General features: G+C 38.0%; 1 protein-coding gene across 1 annotated transcript in view; it reads left to right on the top strand.

Annotated features, from left to right (window-relative positions):
* NUBPL (NUBP iron-sulfur cluster assembly factor, mitochondrial) overlaps positions 1-16,709 on the top strand; it is a gene marked incomplete at its 5' end in the record, with an annotated part of 89,623 nt that overhangs the window by 25,274 nt on the left and 47,640 nt on the right. Inside the window, 2 exon segments of the mRNA XM_082316619.1 lie at positions 8,009-8,048; positions 8,139-8,229. Of these exon segments, the coding sequence (XP_082172745.1) occupies positions 8,009-8,048; positions 8,139-8,229 (131 nt within the window).

Below are 16,709 nucleotides of genomic sequence, written 5' to 3'. Positions count from 1 at the left end.
ACAAAAGAAATGATTCTTTTTTTTTGTACACTGAACACATTTACCTTTTTGCTTATTTCAGATGAATAAATATTTCCACGCCCCTTCTCTGCTAGATGTAAAATTAAAGAACTGTAGCTAATTCTGAATTTTCTCAATATTTTTACCTTGCAATTTCACTTTCATGGTTTTTTCTCTGTGGGTTTCTTGCTGTATTCTTCCTCTTTCCTTCCCCTTCTCTACACTACAATGGAGTGGCTTTTCAGAATAAAGAAATTAAGCAGAATACATCAAAAATAGAAAAAATGTCCCTATAGTGACCAGAGTGTAGAAGTGACAGTAAGAGTTTAAAAGCTAGCATCTCTTTCCGTTGCTTTAGTTGATGGTCGTAATCTTGTAAAGTACATAGAACTTCACTTTACAAGTGGTGAAATTAGAATAAAATCACAGAAGGATTTATGACGGGAATCATGTGAAATGCAAAAGGGAATATTTTTAATATATACAGAAACATATTTTTTTAAAGTGAAGAATCAACAAGTTTACTGTAGTTTTCATCAATGTCATCAGTGTCCAGGTGCTTTTTTTTCCCCCTTCAAATTACACATAATCCTTTGAACAGTTTTTTGTTCCGTGTCTTTTCACCTGCATTTCTTTTTTTGGGTCTTGATTACAATACTGAACCTAAAAAAGCTGAATTGACTCAAATGTATTGAGTTCCATAGTTTTGCTTTGAAAGCAATGAAAGTCCCTAGTTAACTGGAATTTTTTTTTGAAGTTAGATCTTGAATTGAAGGTAATGAGTAGGGAATGTCTGCCTCTTGGGTTCCTGCTTCTCCCTGTCCTGCTGTCCTGTTGTCTGTCACGCTGTTATGTGACCGACCTGGGCAGTCCCCCTCTCACAGAAGCAAGTCAGTGCTTCCGATAACATGAGCCTTCCCAGAGGTTTTGTGTGTCAGGACGGAAGCCTTGAACTGAACGCCGTATTAGGCTATTTCATTCCTCGTGGGTGTAATGAACTAGAAGAACTCACCCAAATTAGTCTAATAAAGCTTTTGATCCACTATAAATAAACTTTTTTGTCTCCATGGGGATCTGAGGGCTTTTGAAAATGTGGGTTATTTTAGCGATTGTGAGGAAGACATTTGTGATTGAAGGTCATGGCGAGATACTTAAAACTAGTCCTGTCTTACTGTTCTAAACCTAACGAGTCAGCAATGCCTTAAAGTGTAAAAGATATGACTAAATCACTGCACTGTTTACTTGTGCCAGGCTTGCTTTTGAAGTATAGTCTTCCAGCAAGCAATTAGTTCTTTTGCTTTTAGGTAGGACTGATGAAGACATATCCGCAGAACAGTTCTGTTAATGAAAAAGCTTTTACAGAGCTTTGTTTCCTCTGCGGTCTATCAGGAGGAAAAAAAGTGGAAAACCTACTCAGGTAATGGGAGTGGTAGACCAGCTAAATATGAGAAGCAAATCTTTTGGCAAAAGCTGCATTTCTTTTATGCATTTGTTTCTGGAAGTTGAACTGTGAGCATTGAATAATGCTCTTTGAGTCTCGTTGCTAGTTTGCTTTGGTTTAAGTATTTGTGATGTCTTCGTGGTTAGGTAACGCTGTGAGTGTGGGGTGTAATGGGAAATCACAGGCTTCCTTGTGAGGAGCTCTTCAAGCTTAAAATACAAACTGCAGTATTTCTAGGGCAATCCTGCAAATAAACTTATAACACAGTGTGAAATCAAGCTTGAAATCTCAATTAGTCTGTCACCTGCCATGGAATATTCTGGGCTTCTGACATAAGCAGTTAAAACTGATTACAGTTCAAACAATGATTTAAAATTTGTGACTCTGACTAACCTTATTTTGGTGACAGCATCCTTACCCCTCTGACATAGGTCGGTGTCTCTGTTTTATTGCGGGATGCTCTGGGGACCTGTTGCTATTTGTCCCCCTCCCCTTCGCCACATTTCTTTTCCCTTTACCACACTGTGGGTGGAATTCACTTGCCTTTGCTTAGGAGACTAGTACTGCTTTAAACACGCTGCAGTATGGTGTCTGGCATCTAGCTGCCCCCTCAGAAGGTATGACTCTCCCCTATGCCGTCTGTCAAATCTGCTAGCCCTGTACAAATCTCAGCTCTCCCTAAGGCATCCAGAGTGGCAGGAGACATCTATATTTACACAAGTAAAGCCCAGTCTTTTTGTTACCCTTCCTTCTTTCCCCCCCGCCTTCTTTCCCTGTCCTGCTGTTGGAAACCCTATATAGTCTGAAGCCTTTGTGTGCTTGACTGGAACCTGGATCCTCCCATTACAGAATGTTGACCTTGGGAGGTGACTTTCAAAATAAATAGCAAGTAAGTTCCTTCTACGTAGCAACAGCCATATGAGAATTACAGTTTACTGTGATTAACAGAAGGTGCTGTATGAGTTGGAGTCCTAACTTTAAGATTGTGATAGAGTATTTTGTAGTCGCTGCAGCATGAAATTGTACACAATTAAAAACCAGATGATGCAAAAATTTTTGAGATTTTACAAGTGACCATGTTGAAAATCTGTTTCAGCTTGTCTGTATGTGTGGTACATTGAGTTTGTCTCAGATAATCTTGTTTAATGTACTGGAATCCACAGATTATTCTTACTCTGAGTAGCATGGTGGCTGTGTGTTTTGTTGTGCGAATACATCTGTGTTTCAGGCAGTGAGATGTCGCTGAGATGTAAGGAGGTGGAAAATAGCAATTTGTCATGAAAACCTCAGTTAATGATGAGCTGTGCAAACAGCAGCAGAACCTTTAGCTTTTATGTAGAAGCATCAACTTGCTCAAATTTTGATACATGTATGCAGGTGGTTTTATTTAAATGGGTTTTATTTAAATAACATACTATAAAAGATGAAGGAATACTTAAGCTTATGAACTATGCAGCTATACACTTTTAAAGCTGCTGCTTTAATGCTTAAATGTGAGATGCTAAAATGTTATTCGGAGACCTAAGTATTATAGACAATATGTAGTGTAACTTTGCAGCTTTTTCTGTTGTACACTGTTTGTGCCTCGGTTTGCTTTTTAAAATTTTAATTCTTTCAGATATATTTGGGAGTTTCAAGGGAAAATACATAACTTCGGCAATGCACCTAAACTGTTCAGGTTGCCTAGATGTTTCTCAGTTATGCATTACATGCTTTCCGACATTGGAGATGCTGTAAGTGGAGCCATGGCTCTGTTAAAGCATCAGGCCTTGGGGGAGCACAGCATAGGTCTCCAAATCCACAAGATTCTTGAATGACCTAGATTAAGTTTCACAGTCCAGGTCTTGATTCCCTCATCTGTAACATGAAATAATAATTCCCAGCTCAGAAGCGTGTTGTTAGGTAAAAATGTTCATTTTGGGTGCATGGGTGTTACGGCAACAGGGCTTGTATAAAAATTAAAAATCAGGAAACAGATGCATTCAGAGCATAGCCTGGAGCTTGCAGTGGTGTCTGTGCTGGCAAACACTTCTGCATTGGTAGTGTCTTTGCAAACATTTGGAACACTGCATGCAAAGGTCAGTAGGATGTTTTTAACTGGAAAATAGTACAATTGTTCTACTTTTTCATAGATCTAGCTATTGATGTCCCATCTTAGAAAACTTAAAAGTGCCACTTTCCTGCTCGATGACCAAAATCCAGTTAGGACAGACAGATGACTTCCATTATTAAGAATTTTTGAATACAAACATTAAGTAAAATAATTAGTTATCATTCTAGGAAGTCTCTGCTCTTCCAGTATAGTGGCAAGTTCCAAAAATAGCCGAGTACAATAGGAAATCTTTAACAGGGAGGAAGATCTAAGCTTCTGGTGTTCTCATCTCATGTTTGCATATCTTTTTTTGCCTTTGAAATGGTAAAAAAACCCAACCTACCCCTTATTTCAGACACTTGAAAACTCTGAGCAACTCCTCTGCGTTAGTGCTCGCTCAGTCAGTGAGCTCAAAATAGATTTGCTAGGGTGTTGCATGGTCCACTATACTCATATTTAATAATTATATGCTACCTTTGCTTTTCTTAAACAGCATGATGCCTCCTAAGGAGGTGTAATAGAACATCACAGTCTTCTGGAGTAATGATCTTTACTTACCTGATGAGATATGACTGAATGTAAGCCTTTGCTTGCTCTAATGTATCAGTCAGCAGATCTTTTCTGAAAACTAAGCCAAGAATTGAAGTGTCTCCTTGTGGCTTAAACCGGGCCGGCAACTGAGCACCATGCGGCTGCTTGCTCACTCCCCCATAGAGGAATGGGGAGCGAATCGGAAGGGTAAAAGTGCAAAAACTCGTGGGTTGAGATAAAGACAGTTTAATAGGCAAAGCAAAAGCTGTGCACACAAGCAAAGCAAAACAAGGAATTCATTCCCTACTTCCTGTTGGCAGGCAGGTGTTCAGCCATCTCCAGGAAAGCAGGGCTCTATCACACATAACGGTTACTTGGGAAGACAAACGCCGTCACTCTGAACATCCCCCCCCTTCCTTCTTCTTCCCCCAGCTTTATATGCTGAGCATGACGTCAAATGGTGTGGAATAGCCCTTTGGTCAGCTGGGGTCAGCTGTCCTAGCTGTGTCCCCTCCCAGCTTCTTGCGCACCCCCAGCCTCCTCGCTGGTGGGGTGAGAAGCAGAAAAGGTTTTAACGCTGTGCAAACACTGCTCAGTGATAACTAAAAGATCTCTGTATTATCAACACTGTTTTCATCACAAATCCAAAACATAGAATCGTGCAAGCTACTATGAAGAAATTTAACTCTGTCCCAGCCAAAACCATATATATAGCTCTGTACATACTTTCTGTGCTGCACTAACTTATGGCCACCATTGAACGGCTATGTCAGGCTTTCTAGAGAAAAAGAATGGGGCAACTCAGTTACCTTGTCAGGATAGTCTGCAAGGCTTGATTTTTCGGGGTGGGGGAAAGTTTAAAAAAAAAAAAAAAAAAACTACAAAATGCAGAAGATCCATCCCAATTACTTCAACATCATTCTTCCCCACGTGAGTAACAAACCAGCCTTCAGACCAGTCCTAGATCTCTTTAATCAGCAATCTGCTCTAAATACTGTTACGAATTTGCATGTGTCTGCCTTTTCCAGTGCCCTACTTGTATCCTACCAGAAAAGACGTTTTATTGACATTTCATTGGTGCTCTGTTGATCTTAGTGATCTGATTTTGTATGTTCAGAGAAAACGCAGCACCCTTTCATTTAGGGCCATCAAGCTTTCTGAAAAGTTGTAAACAAGGATATTTTATTGATCTCTTAGCATAGGTAGCATAGTATTGCTGTGTGTTGTGATTTTAAGAAATCTGTTTTTTCATGTGTTGGATTTTTGGAGCTGTATGGTAGGCATCTGATAACAGAGGAGGAAGTGTTTACTCTGAAAGCAAAGGAAATTGGAGATGTTACTGAGATCTCATTAAGCTAAATCTTCTTTACATGTTATGTTTTAGAAAATCTTCATGAGACCCAGGGCGAAGGAGGAGGAATGCCCATTGCTTTTGATGAGATAAGGGTGATTACCAGAGCCCACTGAAGCACTTTAGATTTGAGATAGTCTTAAGAATGCTTTTTAGCAGTAAGCAACAGTGGGGTGCTCTGCAGTAGTTTGTATTACTTTGAGAATATGCAGAACATTACAGCCAGAATATACAGCGGGTTGTGAATTGTTCTTGTGCATTGTATAAATTTGATTAAATCTTGCTGCTCGGAGCAGTTTATAGTCCTCATTAACCGAAGAAAGTACAATCCAGTTTTCATAAAATGAAACTCTACCATCGAGAAATAAACAATGAACATGTTTTAATAACAGAGAGGCACTTTTGGCTACTCTGTAGGTCAGTGTTTGTATACTCACAGCAACTCTCCTATTTTACCTACTGAGGTGAAGGAGAGGGAGGTCTCTGAAGGTGTGTCTGTTCTGTGAGATTAGTATGTCTAACTGGGCTCTATACAGAAGAAACCGTCCATGCAGGTAGAGGGTGTTGAGAAGGTAGCCTCTGGATATTTGACAGACATACTGTAGAGCACTTGGATTGAACTGAGAAGTGGCATAGTATTTTGGTGAACTTTCTCAGAATAAATGCATCTTTCCATTCTTCTTACCCTCCAGTTCCTGGTCCTTATGTGCTGAGCAGTCAAGGATTGGCCCCCCCTTTTTTGTTTTCTTTTGCTTTTTCTTAAAATTGTTCCTATTTCATGGTAAAAATGAAGCAGACCTTGAATCTGCAGTGATATGTGCTGTTGCAGATACTTTTTTTTCCTGTTTCTTTTTTTAAAACCCTCTCATAGGTAAATATGTAGTCATTTTTCTCAAGACTTCTAACAGTATTATAACTTGTGGCGGTACATATGTTGTTTACAAGGACACCAAAGCAGTGCCTAGAGATGGCTCTCGGCTGAAGTTCAAATGTCATCAACCTCTTCATAACAAAACTATCCTGGTGCAGGGGGGAGAAGACAGTGATTCCTAGAAATGTGGCTAGATGGTATAATGCCACCAAAATAAGCCCTGACTAAACACTGAAAAGTGCTGCACAAGTAGAGAAGAGTTGTGTTACACTGGTGCAGTCCATCAGTCCAAGCCCATCTCTTTTCCAATAGCAGTTTCATAATCATTCCTGAATGCAGCATTCATGAGCAAATGATTTGTTGATTTGTTTAGCTTCTGATTTTGTTGTTTTTGATTTGTAAACCAAAACATCCAATTTATTTTCAGCCATATTTCTACAAAATTACATGTCTTGAATGCCCACTTACTCGATTGCTTGAAAGCTTTCATCTGTAGAGTTTAGCTGTTTAATTTGCGTGCTCTTGGGTGTTATTTGTCTGAATTTGGAGTTCAGCTTTGAATGCACTGCATTATATTCACATTGTTTTTATTTTACTATCTATATCTATTTTACTTTGGGTGCATCATAGGTTTCTGTCAAAATATGTATTATAATATATTTTTTTATTGCTTAAAGTATTCTTTCTATTTTCTGCTGGTTCCTGCCTGTGCACGCTCTTAAAATAAACCAGCTAGACCAAATAAAATTCCTTTTGTTGTTTTGTGTGTGTGTGCACCATTTTGAGATAAGGTGTGGATTTGGATGGCAGAGACTATAAAGAGGAGGTTTTGGCTTTTGTGAGGTTTTGTTTTGAATGCACTCTTTTTTTTGTTTGCTTCCTGGTTGCTTGCCCCTTTGCCAGCAGAACAATTACAATATTCCCACCCCCACCCCCCTTTTTTTTTTGTTGACACTGGAAAGTGTAGGAATATGGAGCATGACAAGGACATTACTTCTGCAATGTTCAAATAAGCATCTTTTGTTCCTACAGAAATTTTAGAAGTCCTGCAGGCTTCTGCCAGTCTGAAGAAACCCAGGACTTCTTACCCAGAGCTGTTGACAGAATGTAGTTTAGGGGTGGCTTTATTTGGTACCTCTTCTCTGGGATTCCAAAGCACACTTAAATACAATGAGAAGAATTCCCCAAAACACTGGTGTGTTAATGGGAACGATCCTCTGATTCACGAGATTAGTGAATAGCATAGTTTAGAAACAAAATCATTTAAAATTCCGTCATGTTGTAAAACTTTGATTTTGTTCTGATATGATGACTCAGCATTAGTGAAGTACTGCAGAAGTAAAAGGCTGCCTAAAAGGGGATTTATGCCTTGCAGCATGGGGATTTCATACAAATAGATGAAGTCAGTTTCAGCAGCACAAAGTGACATTATATTATGGGCAGATGCATTGTTATTCTGGCAAAAGATGAATGATATCTGTAAAACATAACAACCTAAGAAAAAGTGGGGCCAGGTTCTTGGGTAGAGTACATAAATGTATACATATATTGAAGGGATGAAGGGGGAAAAATAGATATATGCTTTTAACGGAGAGGGAAAACTGCTCGTAAAAGGGAAAAAAAATTGTGTAAGCTTTTATCTTTAAAAAAAAAAAAAAAAAAAAAAACAAAACCCAAAACCTACTTCCCCCCAAGAAAAACCCTTGTTTGCTTCTGTTTTAGAAAATCTAATGAGGCCCCTTAAGAACTATGGAATCGCATGGTGAGCATATGTTTTAATTTAAATCAAGCTTCTTTACAGAGGTACTTGGTATTGTGCTGGAAAGCTTAAGTTTTTGCTTTGTTGTTTCAGCATGTCTATGGGTTTCTTGGTAGAAGAGACTGCCCCGGTTGTGTGGAGAGGGCTCATGGTAATGTCAGCTGTTGAGAAATTGTTGAGACAGGTAAGGTCTTAGGTACATATTTGTGTTTCAAACTAATCAGTTATTTTAAAATGCATTTAAGTGATACATGAGTGTCCATGACATTATTTCATATATTAGTGGTGAGCATTTTTGTATCTTGGTCGTCTTAAATTCTTAAGAATTTAATCTTAACTTCAAGTAAGAGGGAAAGTTGACACTTTTTGTCTTTACCTATTCCCTTCAAATAGAGCTGTTGTTCCATGCATTTGATGAGTGAATCACCCCAATTTGCCTTCCTTCTCATTCCTTTTTATGTTTCTTCATGCAGTTGTTAAAAAAAAAAAAAAGACATTTTGTAGTTGCCTACGGATTTGAATGTATAGGTATCTATGCATATCTACAGCTGTATTCCCTTATGTGCTTGTTAATTCACCAGCAGTAAGAATTCTTGGATGGCGTTTGACATGTGACAGGTACATGAAAATCATTAGATACCATCTCTGTGTAATGCAGATAGATTGTTAGTTAATAAATTTCCTGGCATATGGAAGCAGGGTGGCTTTTTTATTTCTTGGCAGATTCCCGCCCCCCCCCCCCCCCCCCCCCTTGTGAATAGATCTGTGAAGTTCTAATGAGACAAACAGCTGAAAAAATGCATTAAGGTTGTATATTTAGACTTTAAAGTGACCCAGATTGTTCACAGCTGACATTCATTCCAGGGATTTAATGTATACAGCTTGGAGATCCCTAGGTTTCTGTATGTCTTCTGTAAATGCCTCCAAATCTTGTGCTCCATTAAAGAAGATTTTTTTTCCAGCCTTTTTTCATTTTTAATGAATTCTCCTCTAACAGAGCCTTTAGAATAGTAGCAATCATTGCCCTAGTCAGAAAAGCCATGTGTCTGCCAAAATTTCAGGAAGAACATCTTTGTCTAGATTTGGCCTTTAAAAATAAGGGGTATCCATGCCAATAGCTGTGGAAGGCTGTTCTGACCTCTTTGTGTGTGGCATTGCATTGGCCAGGCTCACAAAGACCAGAGCCTAAAACCTCGAAGGTAGAGCTAAAGTTAATACCTGCTGTATCGGCGTGCTGCACCCTGGGAGACTGAGGACTGGCAGGCACTCCAGTGCTGTTACTTCAATCAGTAGTATCCCCAGATGGGAAGCATGTGCCAGCATCCTTGTGGAGGGTGCGGATGATGCCATGTAATGAGCTCATTGCTCCCTAGCAACCAACGAAGCAGTTACATGCTGGCTGATCATGCTGTAGGAACGAGGCAGTCCATTAATGCTCAGGGCATCAGTGATTTCCCTGACAGTGGAACCTGAATTCTGAAAGAGGAAGGCTTTACAGCTAAATTTCTTCTCCCCACAAGCATTTTGCTTCTGCATGCTGACCAGGGTAGTCCTAAACCTGTGCTGGAAAAAGTTGTTTGCATCTCCTCCTTCGAAGAAAGAAGCTCACAGATCACAGGGAGAACCAGCAGGTTCTATCTGACGTACAGGTGGTTCTTAGAAAATAACTAATAAATTTTCCAGACTAACACATGCTATTTTGGTTTTAAAAATGGTAATCTTCCTTCTGACATAGTTACTAGTCAGTCACAAGAAGGGGTTAACTGTAGAACCAATAGTGTTACAGCCTTGGACACCTAAACAAGAGAGGACCACAGCATGCGATGATGTTTATAAAGATACTATATTTCCATTTTATATTAGAAATAGTTTTGTCATCTGTTGGGGCTTTGAAATATTTCCTTTGTTTTCTCTTTATCTGGTTGATCTTAGCTATTACCTTTTGTTTGACAGGATAAAGTTGCTTGCAAGAGTAAAATACTTCTGCTTGTATTTAACTTTCTAAAGCCATGTTCTTAAGAAATAACTGCTTTACCTCTATAGCTATATATAAGCCATTTAAATTAGCTCCCAAATCTAGATTTATAGTATAATATAAGTGTAAGGAGCTTGTGTGCATTCAGACAAGCTGATAAAATGTTAAGTTGTTAAAATAACTAAATCAGCCAGATAGAAAACACAGAGGTTCCCAGACTTTTGCATTAAAAACACTGGGTGGTATTTTATAACAGTGTTTATTGTTAGATGTTGGAGGGTTTTTTTTTTTTTTTGTTTGTTTGCTGTAAGTGCGTCAAGACTATGCGTTCACTCTGTAAATAACTTTGGATGCTTGTTTGGTTTTTTCCATATGAACAAATCTGTTTTCCAGAGTTTATCATGCTTCAGATACTCCAATAAAGCATTGAAGGGCCTAGTTTCCAAATTCATTAATGGGGACTTGTTAGCTCATTAACTTGTTAACTCATAATTGGTCTGTGCCTGCAATGAGTATTTAATGCTTCTCTTACACTTGCAACTTATTTAAATTTCTGGAATTCTTGCTTTGGAAAATACACTTATTAAATATATACATTATGTGCTTTCTTATATACTTACTGCATGTAACTTCACTCTTTGTAATATGTGTGTATTTGTCCTTCTCTGATTCTACTTCTTTGGTGGATGAATGGCTTTTCAACACAGTCCAGAGTCCAACCTCATTTTTGTCTCTTTTCACTTCTATTTTCCTATGGCCAGGATGTACACCACTTTTCAGGTAAAACACCACCTTTTAAATCCAGGCTGTCTTTTTGCCACATGTCTAGTCTGAGAAGCTACCTTTGTTCTTGTGTGCTGTATGGTGTCAGACTGGTAGAAAACAGGCAATAATATTGAAGACCAAAACTAGTGTGTGGTGTCTCTCTGGTAATCCATATCTCACGAGCAAGGATGGTTTCCTGGAACACATCATATAATTTTCCTTATACAGAGTTCAAAGGAAATGTGCCTTATAATACAAAACAGAGTTAACAGTTTAGTATACTATATTACATACATTACATATATATTGATGTATAGGTATCAAATCAGTATATAAATGAAAATATATAGCATATCGATTCTATAATGTGTCCTACTTTTTATTAAAGTATTGCTCAACAGAAAAGAAGGAAAGGGATGAAGGTAAGTTATTGAAAGAACAAAAAATACATATGGAAATGATTTTTCACCTGTAGTGAAAGTGAATTACAAGCAGTAATGGAACATTTGATTCTATATAAACGTATTCATAACTCTTTCAGTTAAATATATCTCTAGTTTACATGCTTTGAAATTATCCAAAGTTTTGTTGTGGCTGAGAAGTGACTTCTTCGTTCACATAATTAGATGTACTGTAGGCCCATTTGCCCTGCAGGGTGATCTTTTTCTCTTATCTGGGTTTTAACTCTTCCCATTTCCATGCCACAGTTACCTTCATGTAAAAATTCTTTCACCTCTCTTAACACTTCCTTTGAATCTTGCTTGCCTGTAGGTGAGATAGAAGAGAGTATTTTTTGTTGTTTACTTGAGTTTTTTAAAAGAGTTCTTTTCTCTGATGATATCATTAAAGCCCAGGCAAGGAAGCTGTGATAGTTCTCCAGTGTCATCTGTAACACTAGGCTTTTTCTATTCAGTTTTCACTTAACATACACTTCAGAAGCTGCCTACCGTTTTGTATAGTCCCATTCAGGACTTGTTCCGTTACTCTGTGTGTGTCTTGACTCAGTGCTATGGTACTTGGTTCAGATTAACCAAGCTACCTTAAAATGCATCATCTCGGTGTATTTGTTGTGGGAGTGACTTCTGATTAACCTTTAGGGTACAGTAAAGATATGAATTTTTTTTTGAGAGTTATCTAAAGCCTGTACTTTAACAGTAATGTGTCTGAAAAGCTCTGTTGAAGTAAGTATCAAGTAGACAGCTAAGAACATTAGAAATGTAAAGATTATAAAAAAAAAAAAAGGCAAGCAAAACTTGTTCACTGGTTTAAACTGCTTTTGCAACAGGGATTTTCAGTGGTCATCACCACTGTCCCACACAGTCTGTATGGTAAGTTTTCTAGCACCATGTCTGAGGACATCTTGACGGTTCAGTGGCAAAGGAGCAATTAGAAGGGTGCAGGCTCAATCCCGAACTGGTCCTGGAGCAGCACGACTGGCTGCTGTACGTCCTGGAGTACATTGTGGCAATTGTTCTGCCAAAAGGCTGGAGGAGAGGAAGTGGCACTGTGTTGGCTGCCAAGTTAATAGCTGCTATAGTCAGAGCAGCAATACAAATAGAGGGGGTTTCTTGTTTAGGCAGTAATCAGTAAAACTTCTAATACAAAGTGTTACTAAGTGTTAGTTTCTCTGATCTTGAACTCTCGATCTTATTCTGTGTGTGTTATCAAGCTGAAATACCAGCAGAGAAGGAAAAAAATTGACTATGCAGTGGACAAGTCAGTTTTTCTATTAAAAAAAAAAAAATCAAATAAAAAAATGGGACTACAGGTAAAATACAAGTGCATATTTCAGTATGTAGTGTTTTCCTTGTATCTTTCTCATATCAATAGATAAAGTTGTATCACTGTTAGAAGCAAGCGTTACCTATACAACATGGATTATAGATGTCAGCAATTCTGTTAAGTGCAAACAGTACCCTTGGAACTAGCCCAAAAAACTGCTCTCCTTTCAAGGCAGGGATCTCTGGTTGATTAACATCCTTAACAGGATTTCTTACCCTGACATGACATTTTAACCTATATTTTTGCAGGCTAGTCAGATCTCACATGGCAAGACTCTCTTATTTCTTCCTTATCATGCTCCTCTGGAGTATCAAGAACATTTTGTGCATTGGCAGCAGCCTTGGTATAGTGTGGCTGTAAAGTAGAGCCTCAGTGGTGTGAAGAGTATTGTGAGCTCTAAAGATTCCTTAGATGTACCTGATAAGGATGAACACATTTTCCCAGAAAGATGATGAAGCTTTTCCTGTAGTGGCTCAATTCTAATGAGTTCCTAAAATACTCTTCTTCTTATCTAATTGTAATTCCTCCATCTCTTTCTTGCTGCTTCTTCTAGCACCACTTTAGTGCCTCTGTTTTATAAAAGGTATGTATTGAAAGAAACTAAAACAAAGTTTCACTGGGAGGGATATAATTGGAAAGGAAAGAATACAGGGAAGCAAATTATGTAAAACTTCCAATGTAGAGCTTTTGCACGTGAGCAAAAGGAGATAGGGCCTTGCACTTTGAAGCATGGATGGGCCTTATCCCCTGTAGGTTCCTCTTGAAAACCATAAATTCAGCAGAATGATCAAAATTATTTTATTAGCTCAACCCAAAGCTGAATAGCGCTGTAGTCTGAAGATCCAGTCTTGTCCTTTAAAAAAAACTTTAACTGAGTTTATGCAGTTATTACAATTGTATGTAATTTTGAAAGTTTGGCTAGAGATGGAGATATTGTGTGCTACCTTTCTTCTGAAGCTGTCCTCTACTAAGAGAAGAACTGCTTTGAAACTAGCACTTGCCAGAGGTAATGGTGGCTGTATTTATATAGTAGAGTGTGTATGTGTGAATATACATACATGTACTCAAACCTTTTTTGTAGCATAATTCTCTGATGCTTATTTCTCATCTATAAGTAGTTGTAGAGCATCGTATGTTATTGGGAATAGGGAAGATGCAGACGGATAAATTGTCTTTGAAGTATTGAGCAGACTGTGGGTTGTGAGGTCTGGGATATTTCAAGAGCCTCCATGAAAAAGCTGCCATAAATGTAACAGTGGAGTGAATGGAACAGTAAAAATTTATTTTTAAAGATTTGGGATTGGATTAACTTGGAAACAGTAGTAGTATTTAATTCTTGGAGAGCAAAGACTATGGAGGCTATATTGTTGTGGGTTTTTGATCATTGCCTGAAGTGGCCCATCTCTATAGAGGAGATTATAGATGTTCAGACATCCATTAGTTGGTAAATTATTATGTCCGGTTGCTACTGTTTGAGAAGTATGTATGTAGTTATTGGTATTCTCCTTTCCACCATTTAAATTGGAGATGTTGCATATGTGGATTTGGGGACAATTTTTTTTAAAATGTGGTTTATTTTAGGTATATGTTAATGCTGCACTTGGGAAGACAAGGAAAATAGATAAGGTATTGAGAGCAAATGTATTTATACCTGGTAAAATAGCTACCACACTGCCATTGACTGTTTCACTGTACATGTTCTGTGCAGCAGAATGTTCTCTATATGGTGTCTGTAGACACCAGTCTGATGTCTCATTTATCATGTGTGTTTATAACACACTGTTAAATTTCATAAATTCTTCAGCATATAAATTTTCACAGTTTTGTACTGTCTTGTTTGCCTGTGTGTACGAATAGATTTCTTACAAACAGAACAATGGAGAGACTAGGGGAAACGATTCCAAATTAGCAGGAATGATGTGTATTTGATTTGGAAGCAATACACAACAAGAACATTGTCAGTAAGGTAGTTAAGTACTAAATGTTGAGCCGTCTGCCTGGTTGATTAGTATGGTTTACTAGGAGTTGTCCTTTGACTTCTGTTTGTGTCTGCATACTGTCTTTTGCCTTACATTTTTGGACCATGGAAATTTCATTCTGTGTTTATAGAGTGTTCAGCACTGTAGTGAGTTATCACTTCTTGTGAGATGTGCAGAAATACAAAGACTAGTATTTACAACTTCCAAGTAAATCTAAACTTCTTCCTTTGCTACTTTTCATGTTTATGAAATAAATTTATTATGTATTTTCTTTCTATTGAGCACACTATATTTTGTGTTTCATGTTCCCAAAGTATGTGTGTGTGTCAATGATACAGAATCTGTTAAGAATGCCTAAGATCAATGTAAATGTACCACTGGCATTCACCACAACCAATATTCATCAGAACCTAAATGTCTTTTGCAGGTACATGCACAATAGCTTAACTTCTGATGGTACATGCTACCTTGCATAATATATTCTCCAGCAAAGCGCAATCAAGGTGATAAGGGGGATGAAGCATGTAATATGTGAAGAGACACTGAGAGAACTGGGTTTTTTGTGTGTTTTTTTTTTTTTTTGGTTTTGAGAAGGTTAAAGGGAGATATGAACTGCTGTCTTCAACTACCTAATGGATATGTGTAGAGAAGATGAAGGTAGATGCTTCCTGGACGTGCACAGCGATAGCACAAGAGGTAATGTCTGTAGATGTACTCTCAGGCATCTTAGAATTGAGTAGCAATGCCATAAAGAAGGTTGTGCTGGAGACCTATTGGAATTTTTTTTTTGCTTTAGCTTTAGTAGTTTGCTGCCTAGGATGCATACCTTTATGAAACTCAATCTAAGACATCTGGCCCTCCTCTGTAGTACGTGGAGAACCATAGGTTGATTTTTTTTTTTTTTTTAAATCTTGCTATCAGTGTCGACCTTGATTATGTTACAATCTAAATTGGACAAAGAAAATTTCAAAGATGGCAGCAAAAGACATATTTTAAAATAAGAAGTTACATGTGTAGAATAAATCTTTTAAGTCCAAATTTTTTAGAAGAAAGGTTGAAGAACCTTTCCTGAGTTCAGGAATGGACTCTGGAGACATGGATTTGAAAGCTAGCGTGTTTTTAAGTGTTTGCTAAACAGGGATACTGGTGGTACTTATTTACATGAAAAATTTCAAAATACGGACTACAGTAGACACCTAATGCCACTCTTCTTTTTTTTTTTTTTTTTTTTTTTCCACTAATAAGGGAGTCTGTTCGTTCTTTCTAGCTGTTGTAGGTTAGATGCAAAAAGGGACATGGGTATTGCTGTGCTGAACACTGCAGTGCCTAAGAGGTAGGTGCCCTGCCTGCAGGAATGGAAAGTCAAACTAAAGCCTAGACTGGAGTTACTGTGTACCTGGGATGGCGGGAATACATTGCTTGTCATTCCCAGTGGTACTATCTGAGGAGTTACTTTCCCCTCCTGGATATACCTTCATACTCTTTGGCACTGTCCTAGGAGAATAGGTGCAAGCCTTGGATTTTGAGGGTAGCAAAAACTTCTTATTCTTCACATCCATGGCTTGAGCAAATTGGTGTAAAGTTCCACTTTTGCTGTGTTTCATCACTTGCATGGTAAATGTCATTGGGGGCTTGCTCAAAGATAAAATTGTTATAAGTGTGGGAAAAAACTGTCTCTCATCAGAATAAAATTAGTGAGAGAGTGTATTGGTGGATGAGAGAGAACAGTGAAATGGGATTTAGCAGAGAATGACACGTATTGGGTCAGGAGGAAGATGACAGTAACAGGTTGATGGCCCTGATTTTTTTGCAGCTATATTTTGAATGAATTGAAAGGATCCCAGAATAGTGACAGTGAGTCAATGATGAAAATTATTCTTATTGTAAATGTAAAGAGCAAGTGAAGAAAAAGCACTGCAGTGAAGCCAGAAGATTTTTTTTTTTCCTTTCTTTTTAGCGTGGATTTTATTTTTAACACTTTTGGTTTAGGAAAGGCACTCTATCAAGAGATTACTGTTGAAGGCATTTAACTGGCATTATGGCAGTAAATTTTCAAGACGGGAAAAGAGTGAGATGCTGCAATGGGAAATTGTAGCAAAAGTAGTCAGAAACATGAATAGTTGTTAGTATTTTTTTTTCAAACTTTTATCATCTTTTTGCCTT

Source organism: Platalea leucorodia, assembly GCF_965183815.1.
Source record: "Platalea leucorodia genome assembly, chromosome: 7".
Taxonomy (NCBI): Eukaryota; Metazoa; Chordata; class Aves; order Pelecaniformes; family Threskiornithidae; genus Platalea; species Platalea leucorodia.
This window is presented reverse-complemented; position numbering and strand designations above follow the sequence as displayed.